General features: G+C 37.6%; 1 protein-coding gene across 3 annotated transcripts in view; it reads right to left on the reverse strand.

Moving 5' to 3' along the window:
• Nucleotides 1–4,292: 4,292 nt before the first annotated feature.
• The window catches only part of Alcam (activated leukocyte cell adhesion molecule), a 197,972-nt gene continuing 184,428 nt past the window's right edge, over nt 4,293–17,836 (reverse strand). For all 3 annotated transcript variants that reach the window (XM_060370541.1, XM_021656062.2, XM_021656061.2), the window contains 2 exons: nt 8,295–8,407; nt 4,293–6,736 (listed from right to left, as the gene is read on the reverse strand). In XM_060370541.1, the coding sequence (XP_060226524.1) occupies nt 8,320–8,407 (88 nt within the window). In that variant the 3' untranslated portion in view covers nt 4,293–6,736; nt 8,295–8,319. The remainder of the gene's footprint in view (nt 6,737–8,294; nt 8,408–17,836) is intronic.

Raw genomic sequence — 17,836 nt, forward strand, 5'->3', positions numbered from 1 at the left:
TTTCTCCCATCTCTTTCCTCCCAGCAAACCCTCCCATGCATCTCCCTTTGCTCCCAGAAATCTTGGCCTCTTTTTCTCTGTTACACATGTATGATTTTAGGCATGACAACTTGGTATTGGATAAACAAATTAAAGTGCTCGTCTCTGGGGAAGAGCATTTCTTCCGATTTCAGTATTTCTTAGTCCCTGTAGTTCCATATCTGAGAGTGGGGCTCTACGAATTGAAAAGGAGATATCCTGCCTCAACACACCTACACATTATACCCCACTTCTAATAGTAACAGTGGCAGCAACGTGACCAAAGCCACAAAACCTACTTCCCATGCCAGTCTCAGGAGTAACTAGACGAGGACTCTGAAGCTACTAATCAAAGCATCACACCTTCTTTGGTACAGAAGCCTTACAAAACAAGAACCTTTCTTAATTAGTGGACTCCTTTGTGCACCAATAATATTTATTACTATGGTCAGCAAGACAACAATAAAATACTGTGGTGGAGACGGTTTTAAAGAATGTGTTTGATAATATTGTCAGTTTATTCAAGAAAATTTAAACCCTAATGAACAGAGCAGGAAGCCTTTAAGTCACATTTTTTTTTTTTTCTAAAACATTCACCACGTAGGAATGTGGGAAGATGAATTTGTTGTTTACCTGGAGCTGTTGAAAATGTGAGGAAAAGCCCATTATTATGCAAATGGTGTGTATATAATGATTAAAAATGGAAAAGCAAGGACCCCTACATCAAGAAAAATGAGATGAAGATTATTATTGTAAGTGAAACTAAATGTGTAAAATAATTGCCATTTCCCTTGAAATCAAAGTCAATAAATGATGCTTTTATTTTTTTCCCTCATAAAGGCTTTAAAAAAAAAAGCTGACAGTGGATAAATACCATCAAAGCAAGGGGGAAGAACTCTGGGGTAGTTGTAGACAAAGAACCACACCTCAAATTTCAGAGAAAAGGGAATTTTGAGAAATTGCCCAGCGTCTCTCAAATGACTGAGTTGCTCAGATGTAAACCCTTTTTGTTTTCCTTATTTTTTTAATTTAAATTTATTTTTTATAATTTCTTTACTTTACATCCTGATTGTAGCCTCCTCCTCATCCCATTCTCACTCCCTCTTCTCCCACATTTCCTTAATCAACCACTACAGGAAGACTGCTACAAATCAGATTTCAAGTAGTGACAATCTTCTGTTTGAAGAACTCCAGTTTTCCCACCGGTGAGAATTTAAAGCATTATAGAGAACTCTAATCCCACCTACTGTGTTTGATGGAAGTGAATGTCTCATCTCTGTGAATCCAGGCATGTCCATTTAAACTAGTAATTGAGCTTCATTTACCATGGCCTATCCCCCAAACACAGAATTACAGGAGAAATTTTTATGAGAAGATTTGGGATTTCATTTTGATTTTCCGTGGCCAAACAGTCCAACTTCATTGTGACAATATTCAAAGGTATATTTTTACCAGAAGTTTTGTTTTCAAAATACCTTAATACTAGCAATCTAGAATAAAAGACTTTTGAAGAGTGTAACACATTATTGTGAAGTCTCTATGATACTGAGGCCCTCGTATGTCTATCAATAGTATTGAGTTTACACAATTATGTTTACTTGTGTATGTTTTATTGCAGCTGTTGGTCTTCAAGTGGCCTTATATCATTGTGGAATGCCATCCATCAAATAATTATGATTATCTTCACTCCTTTTCTGCTTCCTATGTTGCGATTATTCAAAAAATTTCATTTTTTGCTAATCAAATTCTGTTTTCTTATCCAGAAATAGGATTAAAATGTTCTCTGTGTGCAATTATGTGTGTGTGCCTTTACATGCATGGCGATGCATCTATATAGAAGATTGAAGATATTTTCTCATATTGTGCTGGCTTGCTGTTGCGAAGTAAAACTTTCCCTAGAGACAGCTAACAGAAAGAGACAAGACAGATAACCTGAGCACAGGATGCTTTTGAAGTTCTGTGCCCATACATTCATTTTCCAATGAATATTTTTGCATGTAAAAGGCATTTATAAGGAAAAAATGAGAAAGGCAATTTGGGTGGAAATGAACTGGGTTTGAATGAGGATGATGAATTGGTGAAGACGGAGAACCTAGAGAAAATGAGCTCCAGGTTTTTACCTTCACGTTTCCCTAATAAAGTTCATTTATAAGAACAGTTTTTATGAAGAAAGCTTATTATATATGAAAGCCATCCTACTTTTAAATGAAATGCGTTCTTTTGTGAAAGTGGAATGCATACAATGTCTAGGACATGGCATTAATTTTTAAAATAAAGATAGCATTAGTTAATATAGGGATCCTTAGATTTAGGACTTACAAGCAACTATCTTTTATACAAAAAAATCTATGCTTTCTGAAGAAAATGTTTTTTTTTTAAATTTATTGTCTTACTTTCAATGAGAATCTGATTTTTAATAGCAGAGGAAACATTGGGTACTGAATGTTAATCTGTCCTTTTGGGAGTCATCCTAAGTACTGAGAGATGTATACTTTAATTAGAGAGATAATAAGTATATAACAGGTACAGCCTGCACTTTGGAAACTTGGACATAGGTATCAAGTCCATCAGTCCATCCCTACCCCCCTCACTCCATGCATGACTGTAAACAAACTCAGTTGCCCTTGATATGTGGGTTTAGGATAGTCTCATCTCAAGATAGTGAGACAGCAAGTTAATAAATAGTTAAATAGCACATCTACTTCATGTCTGTCTTATTACAGTCACTTCAATAGGATAGCAATGTGTGTGTGTTTTAAATGTGATGTTGAACGGGGAGCGGAAGAGCTGGCCTTCCCTAGGAGAGAGTGTGCTACATGACAAACCCTGAAAACATACATACTAGTAATATTATGTAGTCTAAACAAGTTATATTTAATAATATGTATGTATATACATATTCATATATGCATACAATAACAATTAGTGATAAAAGAGGTCATGAGTTTGAAAAAGAGTGGGGAAGGATAGGTGGGATAATATAGAGGGAGGCAAGAGAAAGTAGAACTATTATATCAAAAAGAAAAACATTCAAGTGCATTTTACTTATGCACAGATGAATAATTACAGGATACTGACTATTATATAACATCTTAAAAGAATTTTTTGGTTTCATCAACTGATGTGTCAATTACTATCTTCCCACTTCATTAACTTGAAAGGAGTATGTTCCAAGAAGCTCGGAGATCTATAGCAGCCTGGGTGAAGTTATCAGGCATCAATTTCGCAGAAATGTGCTCCTGGGAGTCACAGAACTCAAGCCTGAGGTACCAGCTGGAAAGAGAGGATGTGAAATGTTATTGAAAGTGGTTGGTGAGTAGAGGTTGAACGAATATCCTGAAAAGAGATATTTTTTTTTCCTTAACTTTTTGAGATAGAGTTTTACTCTGTAGTGCAGGCTGGCTTGGAACTCACTACGTACCTCCAACTAGTCTGGAATTCCTGACGCACCTACCTTAGCCTCCCAAATGATGATTACAAGCTTGAGCCACCACAGTGAGACGGCTAATTATTCCCAAAACATTAATTTTTCACTTCTGATGTATGTAGCTGGCCTATTCTATTTGAAAGACAGCTCGTTTCTGTGAAAGATCATGCCTCGAAAATTCCAAACGGTGATCTAAAGTGAGGTAAAGAAAGATAAAAGTTGTGGTGGCTTGAGTAGGTATGGCCTTCCTAGACTCATGTGTTTGAATGCTAGTGAAAGACACTGTTAGGAGGAGCAGCCTTGTAGGAGAAGGTGTGGCCTAGGAGTAGGTGTGGCTTTGTTGGAGTAGGTGTGGCTTTGTATACCACGGGGGAGGCAGGCTCTGGGGGGGTCTCACACAGGCTCAAGCTAGTGTGACACACACAGTCTCCTGGACCACGAGATAGAACTCCTTCAGCACCATGTGTGCCTGCACGCTCCCATGTTTTCCACCGTGATGATAATGGACTCTGAAACTATAAGTCATCTGAAGTGTCCTCTTAATTAAAAGCTAACGGTAGTGAGTGGGGCAGCCTCAAGCACTGTAGCCCGATCAGTGAGAACACACACAGTGAGAAACTCACTGTGAAACACTCAAGGTAGCGCTCTAACGGGAAGATGTACAGGAAGATGTTCTATTGTTTTTCATATTCTAGTTTATATTTATTATTTTTATAATCCACTTTCAGAGGGATGGACAATCACATCGACGTTTTCACCTTTTATTAAAGAAAACCACTTTTTTTTTTTTTTTTTTTTTTGTACATGAACATCCTATTGCAGACAAGAGGCAGACAGCTATGAGGGATATGTGAAGACATATTTCATTTTTATTTTCTTGTAGGCATAGAGGGGTATGTTAATCCATTTCCACATACAATTCCTATAATTACATATAGGGGGCGAACCGTGAACTGGTTAAAAACCTGTATCTTGTTGCCGGCGAGCGCAGCTGGAGAGGAGACTCCAGAGGTGGAAACTCGGAATTAGCCTCCTCTCAGTGCGACAGTTCCTGGAGTTGCTCTCAGCGAGTGAGCCTCCTCCTTAAGCAGACACTGACGTAGTAGCAATCCTGTCCTCTCTTCTCTTGTAAACATCTGCTCCTGATTGAGAGATCCGGGCCGCGTGGGCTGCTGCCTAGGTTCCAACAGCTGTTTGCGGACTCAGTTACCATTGCAAGTGACCACTGTGCCAGACTAGGAGTAAACCCTCTCCTTCTGTTGCCCTGTTACTTCTTTCTGCAAAGAAATCTTAGGAGTAAGACTTTAAACCTTTGATCTCCCACACCAAAACAAAAACAAAAACAAACAAAAAAAATATTCCTATGGAACTAATCTCACTGTAGTGTTCATGGCTTATTGAGGAAAGCAGGTATTTAAAAGTTTTAGAATTTCTTTAACAAAATTCTAAAGAGAAAGGAAAAGGAAAACAAAAAGAAATCATATTATTTACAGAGATAAACTGAATGGCTTAGCCATGCAAAACAAAGAACTTTGGTTTTGTTTCGATTTTCCCTTTTCCCTTTGGTTTAAATATTGATCAAGATTCAATTTTTCTTCTTGCCAAATAAAACTTCAATAAATCAAAGTTTAGAGGCAAAATAACGTTTTCTTTTTTCCCCCATATTTTGTACAGCATGGAGCCTAGTAGAATATTTTAGGTATTACCAATGTACTATAGGAAACTTTTATTAAACTGAGACACTATTGCTCAGATCAAATGGTTACAAGCGTACAACGACACGTCTCTCAGTATGTGGAAGTGGCAAAATATTATCCCCAACCTCCATCAGTGATTAATCTTTGATTAGTTTCTCATTGCCTTCAAAACAGTTTTATTGTTTGAGTCTAAAAGGAAACAATCACATTTCCTTTTCCCTCTCAAAGAACATAGTTTTATGCCTGGGAATTAACGGTCTTTTTTTTTTCTTTTCTCGGTTAAAGTTATACATGTAAATCTGGGACAAAATGGTTCAGTGTGATCCCAGAAACCAAGCTTCTACTTGAAAGAGCAAAGTTTAAAGTCTAGCTGCAAATTGCTACTGACCCTTATCCAGTCTACTTCAAAAAGTTCCCATGTATACTACCTCCTTAAAAAGTACCTCAGGCAGAAAACATGTTTATAAAGTTACAAATCTGAGTGTAACTAAAGATACAGACATTTTATTATTACACTTTCATGTACTGCTTGATAAATTATGTACCAGTTAAAAACACTAAATTATCTCAAGGTGCATTCAATATCTGTAGCGTAGTTAACAAAAACACACACGAAAAAAATATATATTCTATATTCCGTGGAAAATAACACAGCTTTAATAATGACCACTGTTAAAAATCTGCAATTCTGACTGATATCTCTTGTTTTATTTTATTTTTTAAAGGAAATAAGTGTCATTTTAAGGCAGTGGATAACCCAAAGGATTTAACACCAATTTTAATTACAGTGATTTACATTGTGATCTGTGGAAATGGGAACGCTAGGTGTGATTTTTCCAACTTTCTCTGACAATTCATTTTTTTATTCTCATTTTTTCCCTAAATTTTCTTTTCTTTTGACAGAATGTAGTTTACCAGCATGTACTGTTAAGTACATGTGATTCAAAGTCCGTGTATGTCTTTTTCAGATTGTCAGTTAGTACCATTCTTGCGTGGGGTTGCTGTATGTGTCTGAATCTTGCCTCTGAGAGCCTGCTGGTCTCATCACACCCTATGGTGCTCCTAACTCTCAAGATAAAAAAGCAGCTTCTGATTGGGCAAGATATGTGTTTCTAATCTCACAACTGCCACCTTTGGGTTTCGCATCCTCATAAGAAAGTTTGGGGCATTATTGATAGCAATCAGAATCTGAACTGTACTTGCTCAGACTATCCATATAAACAACTGAAATGAAACATTACATTAGACATCGAATTAACAGCCACTCCCAGAACAAAGCTTACAGTGTATAAAAATAGCTACGTAAAAAATTTACATAAAAGGCAAACTGAAAGGAAACCCTTAGTGCAGACATTTACAGAAGAAAAGTCAAACCAAATACAACAAATGACCTATTATCATGGCTGCCAAATCTTGTTGTTACTTTATAACTTTATTTCATTTGTTTTACTTGAGATAATACTCTAAGATCCTGTGACAGCTTGGTAGAATGAACCGCTTAATACTTGAACGATGAATTGCTGTCATTGTCTTTGTATATGTCTTAAATACAATCCACGTTCATGCTTCAATTTGTCTATATGGTTCTCTCTCTCTGAAATGTTGAAAAAACAATGCAGATAAGTTACCAGAACAATCACTTTTCATAACAGACAGATCCTTTTCTCTAAAAGAGACAATCATTACATCATATAAGGCATGGTTTATAAAACCCTTATGTCCCAAGCCCACCAGTATAGAAAGCCTTATTCATTTTATGATATGGTTTAGAAATTGATGATTTCTTCACTTCTTCCTTCTTCTCTCCAGCCCCTCTCTCTTCCTCCTTCTGTGAGACATGGCTAATTTATTTAAAGATAAGAAGAGAATAAAGGTGTTTCTGGACAATATTTCATCACGTTTCTCTTCAAATTTAATATACACACATCCCTGAGAACCACAGTCTAATCTGAGGGACTTGTCTTCAGTTTTTCAGTGCGATGAAACTTAACCCAATTCTGAGGGAAACAGTTGAGATTCAACAGATTGTTTACATGGAATTGAGGAAGAGAGAACAGAGTGTATGAAGGGAGAAGAAAGTGAGAAATTGTGAATAGGTATTTGGGTCCCAGAGAGCAGAAGTGAAGAACGAATCCAGGTCTGACTCCTCAAACACTCGAGGGTCCAACTGTCACTTCTGAGAGCCTGCTGGTGTCATCACACCCTATGGTGCTCCTAACTCTCAAGATTTACCCTGCACTTCTCTCCCGGGTAATTAGCTTCCGGTTAACTTATAGTGCATCTAAAGTTCACAGAAGTTGGGCTGTTTACATGTTGTTAGGGTAGCAATTGTCTCCAGGACATACAGACTAATGAACTAAAACATTGCATTACATATGTAGTTAACAACCCCTCCTGGAACAAGGTTTGCAGCCTATAAAACCAGCTCCGTGAAAATTTACATAAAAGGCAAACTGAATCCAAATGAGGGCTTTGTGGGTCTGGAGGGGGAGCACAGAGGATGGTCAAGTTGTATGCGGTAAAACCATTGAGTCATAGACCTTTGTGTGAGTGCCTTAAAAATCATGTAGATACATTAATAAATGTGAATATATGTAACATACGTAGCCCTGGCACATACATCATACACACATATTTGCTCATGAAGGTACTTGCATGCATACATACTCACTTACTCTCTGTGTAATATACATATTAGCTTGTCAGCCTTTTTATTTAAATGACTTGGGAGACAGCGGTATAAATACACTCACGATTATGCCATATCCTCAGATTAAAATATTTATATGTTAAAATTTATTCTAATGGGTTTTAAAAATAAATTTAGAGTTTGGGCTTACTGAACCCAAATACCAACTTAGAAAATAAAGCTTCTTTGTATGCAGCAAAAATTTTTGGCATTAAGAAACAAAATGCAAATGAGATGCTAAGAATCTCAAAAGTGGATTTTATTATTCAGAGGATAATAATTATGTTGAGGAGGTTGAGGAGACTGGGAGAACCCATTATTCTGAGAGCAATGAGTTATGTAAATTTCCTCTAGAAAACCCTCTTTCTGTTTGGGGCGCTATAATGAAGAAGGATCCGGAAGTTAAGTTTGTGTTTCACACACACAGCTCACTTCCTACAAACAGCCCTCCCCTCCCACTCACCTGGACACCTGGAACCGCTCCTCTCTTAGGCTTCTGTTTTGTGATTATTTTCTTCCAGCTTTTTGTTCTCCTCCATGTTACCAAGGTCCTTGTTTACATGTTTTGATGCAGTTCTACAAGAGAAAGGGATAAATATCACATTGTTACTCAAATTAAAACAAAACAAAACAAAACAAACAAACAAAAAAACTTTTCTGGTTTGAAAAGGAGGGAATAAGGGAGCGGGATACAGCTGGGATAAAGAGTTAATAAAATGTAACTAATAATAAAAAAATAAAATTTAATTAAAAAAGGAGAATACTTCTGAAATGTAAGGGTTAAGGTGGGCAATCACACTTCTGTGAAGACTGGCTGATAACAACACATTGCACAGGAAAATTAAAGGAGTCTTTAAGTAGGAGAGTGTTAAACAGTTGATGAGACAAAAATAATCTTGAAACCAGTTGTGAAATTTTTGTTGGGCTCTAGTGTAAGTTGGATTAATTTCCCTGTGCTACCACGGAATTAATTGTTATAATTTCTCAGTCTGCTTTTTCATCTTTGGTATTTAGAAAAATATATTTTGATGAAGCTTCATGATTTCTCAGTAGAAATGCATTGCCACAAATCTCATCAGGTCCACAGCAACTGGCCTAGAAAATGTTGGATGGAAGCCACTGAAACTCTGGGGCCAAAATAAGGATTTTTTTTCATCTTTTTTGTTTATCTCAGATTTTTTTTCATGCCGCCCCTTAATCTGACTAAAGCAAATTATAGATCTAAAGTTGGGGAGGTGGGTGGGTTTTGATGATTTCTCAGACTTTCAGTAAATCTGTGAATCCTTAGAAAAATAATGCCCATCCAAGCTAATGCACCTAATGTAAGAAAAAGTCAGTGAATTTTGAAAAAAAAAAAAAAAACTACCTACATAAATTTAAATAGTATGAAACTCAAGAACTCAAGAAATAAAACAAATGTTCTTGCTCTATGGTAGAGCACCTTTTGGGTATATGCCCAGGAATGATATAGCTGGATCTTGAGGTAGCACTTTTCCCAATTTCCTAATTTCCCAGTGCCAGATTGATCTCCAAAGCAGATGTACAAGTTCTCACTCTCACCAGCAATGAAGGAGTGCTTAATTCTCATCCAGAAGGCTAAATAGACTAGACACCGGAAGTGGTTGAAGAGAGGAAACAGGATGGGACCCTACCGTAGATGTCCTCTGAGAGACTCTGCCCAGCAGAGGAACAGAGCAGATGGTAAGACTCCCAGACGAACTTTGGGCAGAGCTCAGGGAGTCTGATGGAAGAGTTCGGGGCTAGAAGGACACGGAGGGGACAGAAGCTTCACAAGGAATCCAACAAAGCCAACAGATCTGGGCCCAGGAGGGACTGCAGAGACTGATGTACCTTGCATGGAAAGGAGATAGACCCCCTGCTCAGATGTAGCCCATGGGCGGCCAGTCTCCATGTGGAGACTCCATGTGCCCTAGTAAGGGGAGCAGAGATTATCTCTGACACAGACTCTGTTGCCTGGTCTTGGATCACATCCACCTGGTGTTATGGCCTTACCAGGCCACAGAGGAAGAAGATCCAGGCAGTCCTGATGAGACTTGATAGGTTGGGGTCAGATGCTAGGGGAAGACGGTTCCCCCTTTCTGCAGACTAGGGGAAGGCAATAATGGGGGGAAGAGGGAGCAAGGGAGTTACAATTGTGATATACAGTGAATAAATTATAAAAATGTAAAAAGAAAAAAGGAAATAAGACAGTGGCAGACCATTAAATTCCCTCATAGTCACTACTGCCTTCCTAAAGTAACCCAAACTCATTTACACAGGATTATTTTAGCTGTTCATGTAATTTATAGATTAATAGAATCATGACATATCTATTTATTGGTATTTGCCTTTTATTGAAACTCAGTTTTAACTCTATAGCATTCACAGTTTGTGGTGAAGTAGTCATGGGTTGGACTTTGACCAGTAGGGGCTGTTTGCAATTTAGTGCTTCTAAGACTTAAGACACATAATTTAAAATGTTCCTGTGGGGTCTATTTCTTATGCTCTTACTTGCCTCTCTTCTTTTTTTGATTGTTGGATATTTAAAAAATTCATTGATATTTTACCCCTCTTGCTTATCAACTGTAATATTCCCATTACCTAGCTATTGTGTTTCCCCCCTCTATTTTTTTCTTGATTATTTATTGTCCATATTTACTCTGTGCCTGTCCAGTTTTTTTTAAGCTGATACTGTTAAAAAGAAAACCACAACTGTACTGGTTCCCCACAATGCAGTTCAAATGAGGTAAGATCCTGCCTTTTTGTTGTTAAATAGAGATGATGAGAAGATAATCACCATGGTTCTACCAGGGATTCTGGTAGTGTGAGGGGTAGGTGCAATTTTAATGAGGTCATTCAAAAGTCTGTCCCTTTCTTTAGGGACAGCTCACTCAGGCATCCTGAGACCCTGCACATATCCCTCCCTTTTGTCCTAAAATGTAGAGAAAGGCAAGTTTCCCTTTAGCACCCCAGCTGAGCTCTCCATTCATCTGCAAAGTATCAAATATGGATAAACAACAAAAGATCCGTTGCGAATAAAGGTCATGTTTTTCTTATATTGTAAAACACATAATATAATGTATGGAATATGGCTGGAGCACACAAGCCATTTATCGGTCAATTGTCACATTATACTTCAATCTGTTTCCTTCTCATTCTTCTGATAGTACTGTCATATACAGTCCTTATTTATTACATGTAGGGAAAGTGAAAACTCCTACACTGAAATGACAGCTAGAATACTATCATAGTCCACCAGCTCAGGAGGCACAGGGATAATGCAGAGAGACAGGTACCTTGAATATCCTACTGGTTACTAATCATGCACTTTAATAACTCTAGCTTTTAATACATCAAAGAAATCAGTAATGGAGAAAACACATCCTATTGTAGCGGCATCTTTCACAAAATTATTTTGTTTCTATTTGGAGATTATAATATAATTACATCATTTCACATTACTCTATAGAAGAGATGCTTTTTAAATATAGAGTCAAATAATTGAATATAAAAAATAGGGAAATAGCATACTTCTAAAAATACAGTGTGGTTAGTATAGCTATGTTTATATCAGACAATATGAAACTCATAATAAGGCATATCAATAGGCTATATTTTATGTGCAATAATAAAATGTTGAAACATCAAGAAGTCAGACCAACTAAAAGTATATGGACCTAATGCAAATATAGAGCAAAAATTGACAGAACTATAGGAGCGAATAGGTAAAATGTAGAATTCAATATTCCTTTCTCGATAATTGAATTGACACTCAAATGAACATTTAGTATGTGTGAGGAGACAGAAATAATATGTACGAGGCTAACTTTCTGGTCATTAGTCTGTTAAAATATTAAAATATAAAGATGAATACTTCACCTTTTTGGGGGGTGGATAAAGGAACAAACAAAGGTCTGTGATGTCTAAGAGGAGAAAAGCAAATGAGCTGTTCTCTATGATCACATGGACTTCGTGCCAGTCGGCACTTTCTGGATTGGGCTTCAAAATGGAGGGCCCACGCAAAGCTAGAATCTCAGTAATTCAAAGAGAAAAAGACCAGTTATTGGCCAGTTATTTAAAGAGGAATAGTTCAGTTTTTGGTCAGAATGAGGTGAAGGGAATTACTGGAGAGAGGTGAAACTGCAGAGATGAAGACAGGAAATTCACAGGAGGATTTCCTTGAGTGTTTGTCTGTTTACTAAATCAGATATGCCTGTCCTAAAAAAAACTTAACATGAAGATTCAAAGGGATTAACTGATTTATAAGTAGTTTGAATCCCACTCCAAACAGAACTCAGTGCATAACAATGTAATACCAAAATGCCCAACGACTAGTGAAAAATCACTGAAGTGAAGTAGGACAAACGTCAAAGGAACATGAAAACTGGGTGACTACAAACTCAAATAATGAAAGAGGCATTAAAAATGTTTGCAAAATTATAAAGAAAAATATGTACCGAAACCAGGAAATCCTAAAACTACATCAAACACCCTGAGCCAAAAAAAGAAGAAAAGAAATTACAAAATCATTGTAATTCAGCAGATGAGCTTATTAGCACTTAAGCATTAAGATAGAAAAAATAATTTAAAACAAATATATATATATATATACATAACAAGATTTTAATACAAATTATAAAATTAAGAAAAAAGTTTTGTGGCTGTGCAGGCATATTGCACGTGTGTGTGCATGTGAAGCCTGCAGGAAAACATGGATGTCCCTACAGAAGTACCATCCATCTCTGTCTGTCTGTCTGTCTGTCTCAACCTCCTATTTGTCTTGAATTCCAAAAGTTCTTGACTTGAAAAACCACAAAAAAGAAAATATATCCAACAGAACTGAAAGTGGGAGAATCTGATGATTATGAAAAACAGATCTCATGTGACTTCTTGTCAGAAGATGTGACCCCAGTAAGGTAAGACTAGAGCAATGGTTCCCAGCTTTCCTGGAGCTGTGACCCTTTAATACAGTGCTCAATGTTATGATGATCGCCAACCATGAAATTATTTCTATTGCTACTTCATAACTGTAATTTCGCTACTGTTATGGACCATAGTGTAAGTATCTGCTATGGAGATGGTCTTTGTTGACCCCTGTGAAAGAGCTGTTCGACCTCCAGAAGTGTCACAACCCACAGGTTGAGAGTAAAGGGAAGTCACAAACATCTCAGCTCTATGAGGAGTGATAGCCAGATAAGTTGAAAAGAACACTCTGCATTGTTTGAAGAAGTAATTAACTGGGCATGGTAAACATGTTTGATCTCAGTAATAGAAATGCTGAGGCAGAAATGCATGAGTCTGAGACCAGCCTGTGCTACATAGTGAGATTCTACTTAACCAACAACAAAAGAACAAAATGTTAGAAAATAAAATAATACCAAAAGATTGTGAGTGTTTTACGTATGCCAATATAAGAAATATTCTAAGTAGCAGAAATATGTAATGGAGATGTGAAAGACATGCCGGGAAATTTCATACATTACACAGCATGCAATTTCATATATTTGATGATATGTGGAAGACTAAGATGATTTAAACAGCTATTTTTCATTTTGCTCACAACTTGCCAACCACAAATGCACTTTTGTTGCAAGTATCCTTAGGAATGACTTGAACAAAATAAACCCTGATGTAATTCAGTGACTACTTGCTTACTGAAGGAGACAGTGTTAGCAACAGAGTTAAATGAGAAATATCTGGGATTTAATAGTTCATTAGCTAGGTGAATATAGAAAAGAATGCACAGAGGAATTTAAAAATATTTTGAACCTAATACATTGAAAAAAAACACACAGTTTATTTATATTTGTGGAATATAAGTAGTACAATAGTGGACTGAAGAGATTGCTCAGTGGTTAGAAGCCCTGCCTGTTTCTGTAGAGGGCCCAGAATCAATTTCCAGTATCTACTTGGTGGCTCACAACCACCTGTACCCTTTCTCGCAAATACTCTTCTCTGTAACTTTGGAAAGAACAATACACAGGGCTGGTGTGAGGATTAGCATGAGTGTTCACGAGAAAGCTCAGGGTGAAGCACAGGACATCCTGAAGGCACAGATCTGTTGCCAAAGGCCACATGGCCACTAAGCCGGCGGTTTGAATATACATTTCAACTTCTCATCCGAAACTGCAGTGCTGTAAAGCATCTAAAGCTGTTTGCAATAACGTCTCAAGACGTCTCAGAGTTCTTTCCAGGGGTTTCACTAAGGATTATAAACTAGCTTTGAGTTCTCTAGGAAAGAAGGTAGAGAGGCCATCTGTGCTGCCCTCTATGGATGGCTTTATTTTAGCAATAATTTAGTTGGGGTGGGTAGTGGGAACATGAAGGGAGTTCTTGAGAATATTAAGTTGAACCAGTACAGCGTAATGCGGAGAGGTGCTATTGAGATAAATAGCCTCAGAATTTTCTATTTGTAAAACAAATTAATTTATATTGAAGTTATTTAACAGATTTCAGGGTTTTCAAAAACAGGCATGCATATGTGTATAATCAGCCCCAAACCCTCGAAGAGTGTGAGGAATCCTTAACTCTTCCTGACTTCAGATTTTAATGTTGTAATTTATATTTTACAGTGTGCCTAATTTATACCACATAAAGGTGCCAGGACTGTGAACTTTCAGGACAGGCATTTTGGCAGTGGAAAATTGCCACTTCCAGCAGGCTGACCATTGACACCCGTGCGGGTGATTAGGGGCATGTCCAAGATGATAGCTATTTCCCCCTATTCCCTAGTCACAGCTGTCAGCAGAAAGAGTCTCCTCATGGGACAAAATTAATGAAAAGCCAGAGGTGGAGGAGAGAGCCTTAATCCCAGCTGACAGTGGGCAGCAGTTTCTTGGCTTGGAGAAGAATAAACAGTTGGTTTTATTGCTACAACTTTCAATTTGCTATCCTTAGACTTTGGGACTGTTCTGAGAAATTCCTCACTAAAATAAGGAATGCTTATGTCCTCTGTTAAAAAAAAATCAGGAAATAGCATTTTTATCTTAGCTAACAGTGACTGTGTGGACAGCACAGTAAGCAGAATATTGAAAGATGAAAATAAAGATAAAAACCTGACTGTGAAAACAAAAAATCCCTGTTGCATTCCACAGCAAGGCTGTGAGTCAGCTAACACTCCTTATACTGATATAGGAAACCACCTGCCTCACAGCAAGGAGAGGGGCATTTTTACCTTACCTTGGAGAAGATAACAAAAGCAACAATAATTTGCTTTTTTTTGAGCTTCATTTATAAGTTTACTCGCATACAAATACTAACAGGTACATATTTTCTTACATGTTCCAGGTGCAGAAATAGAGTTTGTAAGATAATAACTTCAATTTCTCCCAAATACACATGGAGCCAAGGTTACTCATGCCAGGGTCAGATGGTTATACTTTTCCTCAGGAGGCAAACTGTAATCTTTTAAAAATATGAATGCTCTGTTTTGATGTGCACTCTTTCCTTTGAGGACTTTCAGATCAAAACAGTAGGAGAGAGGGAAGCCTTGGCTCTGCCTTGAGTGACCAACCACACTGTAATCAACTAGATATGCCAACATTTCCTCTGTATCCAATTTCCCTTTTAGTTTATTATTTATGGTTTGAGAGAATAAGGTCACATTTTCTTTTTTTTCCTTCTGTATGCTTGCCAAATTAAAAGAAGGAAAAGAAACAACCTAAAACCAGTTCTTTTAATACAAATGGAGAGGCTGTGCCATTCTGAACTTCTGGCATGTTTCTCCCCATGGCAGATGCTAAATGCACGAAGGCAAAGTCATGTCTGGAATCTTAATAAAAAAGTAGTACCAATGAGGTAACAAAACATGAGAAAAAACATTAAATATACAAACAAATGTACTTTTTAATTCTATGTTGGAGTAAAAATCTTTTTTCTCTTATCTTTCCAATGATGTTTACCACAATGATTTCAAAGAACACCTCTGCAAGGTTGCTAAAACTCCATTGCTTTGCCAACTGCATTGTAAAAATTGGTCTTTGAAATGAACTCAGTGGCTGGCTCTTTGATCACCTCCCCCCCCTGAGGGGGAGCAGCCTTATCAGTCCACAGTGGAAGACAATGCAGCCAGTCCTGATGAGACCTGAGAAGTGAGGGTCTGATGGAAGGGGAGGAGGACCTGTCATATCAGTGGACTTGGAGAAGGGCATGTGGGAAGATGTGGGAGGGATGTCACTGGGAGGGGATGAAGGGGGTGGGGCTACAGCTGGGATAACAAAGTGAATAAACTGTAATTAATAAAAAAAATTAAAAAATTGGTCTTAGAGATTCTGAACTGAAATCTCTAACGGTGAGTCTGTACTTCCTCTGGCAGTGTCTTAAGGGGTTAAACACTCACTCATATTGCACAAATGTCAGTTTATTCCAGAGGCTCAGGCAAGGGATTGAAAACATTTAGAAATCTGAAGCATCCCACACATTCTTTATAAAGGTCCCTTTGATGCTTGAGACGAGAACTACAGTTTATTACATTGATTACCAACAATAGTAAGTGTACCAAATTTGGTATGATTTTCAATGAAATAGCAGTCACATGTTAAGATTGGTCCTTAATTTAATGAGAAACTTTAAAGGGGATGCTGGAGGCCTAACCTAATGACATTATTAAACAAAGTGTCCAACATTTATTTATCTGTGATTTGAATTTTTGTTTGCCATATGGTAACAATTAATGTAACACAAAGACACATTTCTTTTATTCATAGAACATTTGATGCCTGATGAGATACTGGCCATTAACATAGTATGATTAAGATGTTGGGCATTCTCTTAGGACTTGAAATTCATTCAACCATAATGCAGAAGATCAATGTCCATGCTTCAGCCTGTTTTTATGAGGCAGTGACATTTTAGTTTCATTCTTTAATAGGAATTCTTAATAGAATGAATACATCCTAAATCCTAGGCTGTCAGATGTGTTTCTCATCATGGATTAGGAATTGGGATGCATTTTTTATCAAAAAAACTTTTGCGAATATAGGGAGAATTTGTATAAGGTTACTGTATTGCTGTTACATCTTGGCAATTTTGCATTTCTTCTCACTTGGTACAACGAGTCCTCTTTAAGTTTCCCACAGGTAGCATACCTATAGCTCCAGATATGTATTAAGTTGTATACTGCTGTGTCCCTGATTTCTGAATGTGGTAAACATAGGAATCGAAGACCTGGTTAAGCTGATTGTTTTCCTTTATGTGTGAGTCTCTTCCCATCATTAAAGGTACCAAGAGAATGCAAAGGATTAGCAGAGAAGGAGGACAGCCTTTAGACCCAGCACTTACTCTTGAGCTTGTTTCACTCTCTAGGCTCAGACTGAAACTCTGGTGCTCTATACTCTCTATCCTATTGACTCTAGATTGAAGCTTATTCCATCAGCTTTCCTGGTCCTCAGCCTTTTGGACATAGGAGTGCACTGGACACTTGTTCTTATGCACCTCCGGCTTCCTGCATAAAGGCCACGAGACTGTGGCTTCCATGATCGTGTAAGGTAATTCCTTATTAAAAATCCTGTTCTCAATTCCACATTTGGCTAAGGCTGAAGATCTGGCTTGCTTCCATGTATGTGGACCTATCTGCATTGCCCACGTGGCACCCTGGGGTTGGCTACCCAGAGGCTATTTAAGCTGTGGGCTGGCTTTCCCCAGGGTCAGATGATTGTTCAAGGTTCCTGAATAAACTGCATTGAAAAAAAAAATAAAAGAAGAAAAATGTGCAGAAAAAAAAATTGGATGGAAGTAAAAAAAAAAAATCCTGTTCTCCACCCTTGCTTCTCTCCTCTCTTTCCTTCATTCCCTCCTCTACACCCCCCTGCCCTCTCACGGGTTTGATTCTCTGAAAAAGTTCTAACTGGCTGTCTGGGAGGAAGAGTGTAGAGCAGTGGTTTCCAACCTGTGTGCTGTGACTTCTTTAGAAACACCTGCATATCAGATGGTCATAACAGAGCAGATTCACATCACAATTCACAACAGTAGCAAAATTACAGTTACAAGTGTCCATGAAAAGAATTG

This window comes from Meriones unguiculatus, chromosome 17, assembly GCF_030254825.1.
Source record: "Meriones unguiculatus strain TT.TT164.6M chromosome 17, Bangor_MerUng_6.1, whole genome shotgun sequence".
Lineage (NCBI taxonomy): Eukaryota > Metazoa > Chordata > Mammalia > Rodentia > Muridae > Meriones > Meriones unguiculatus.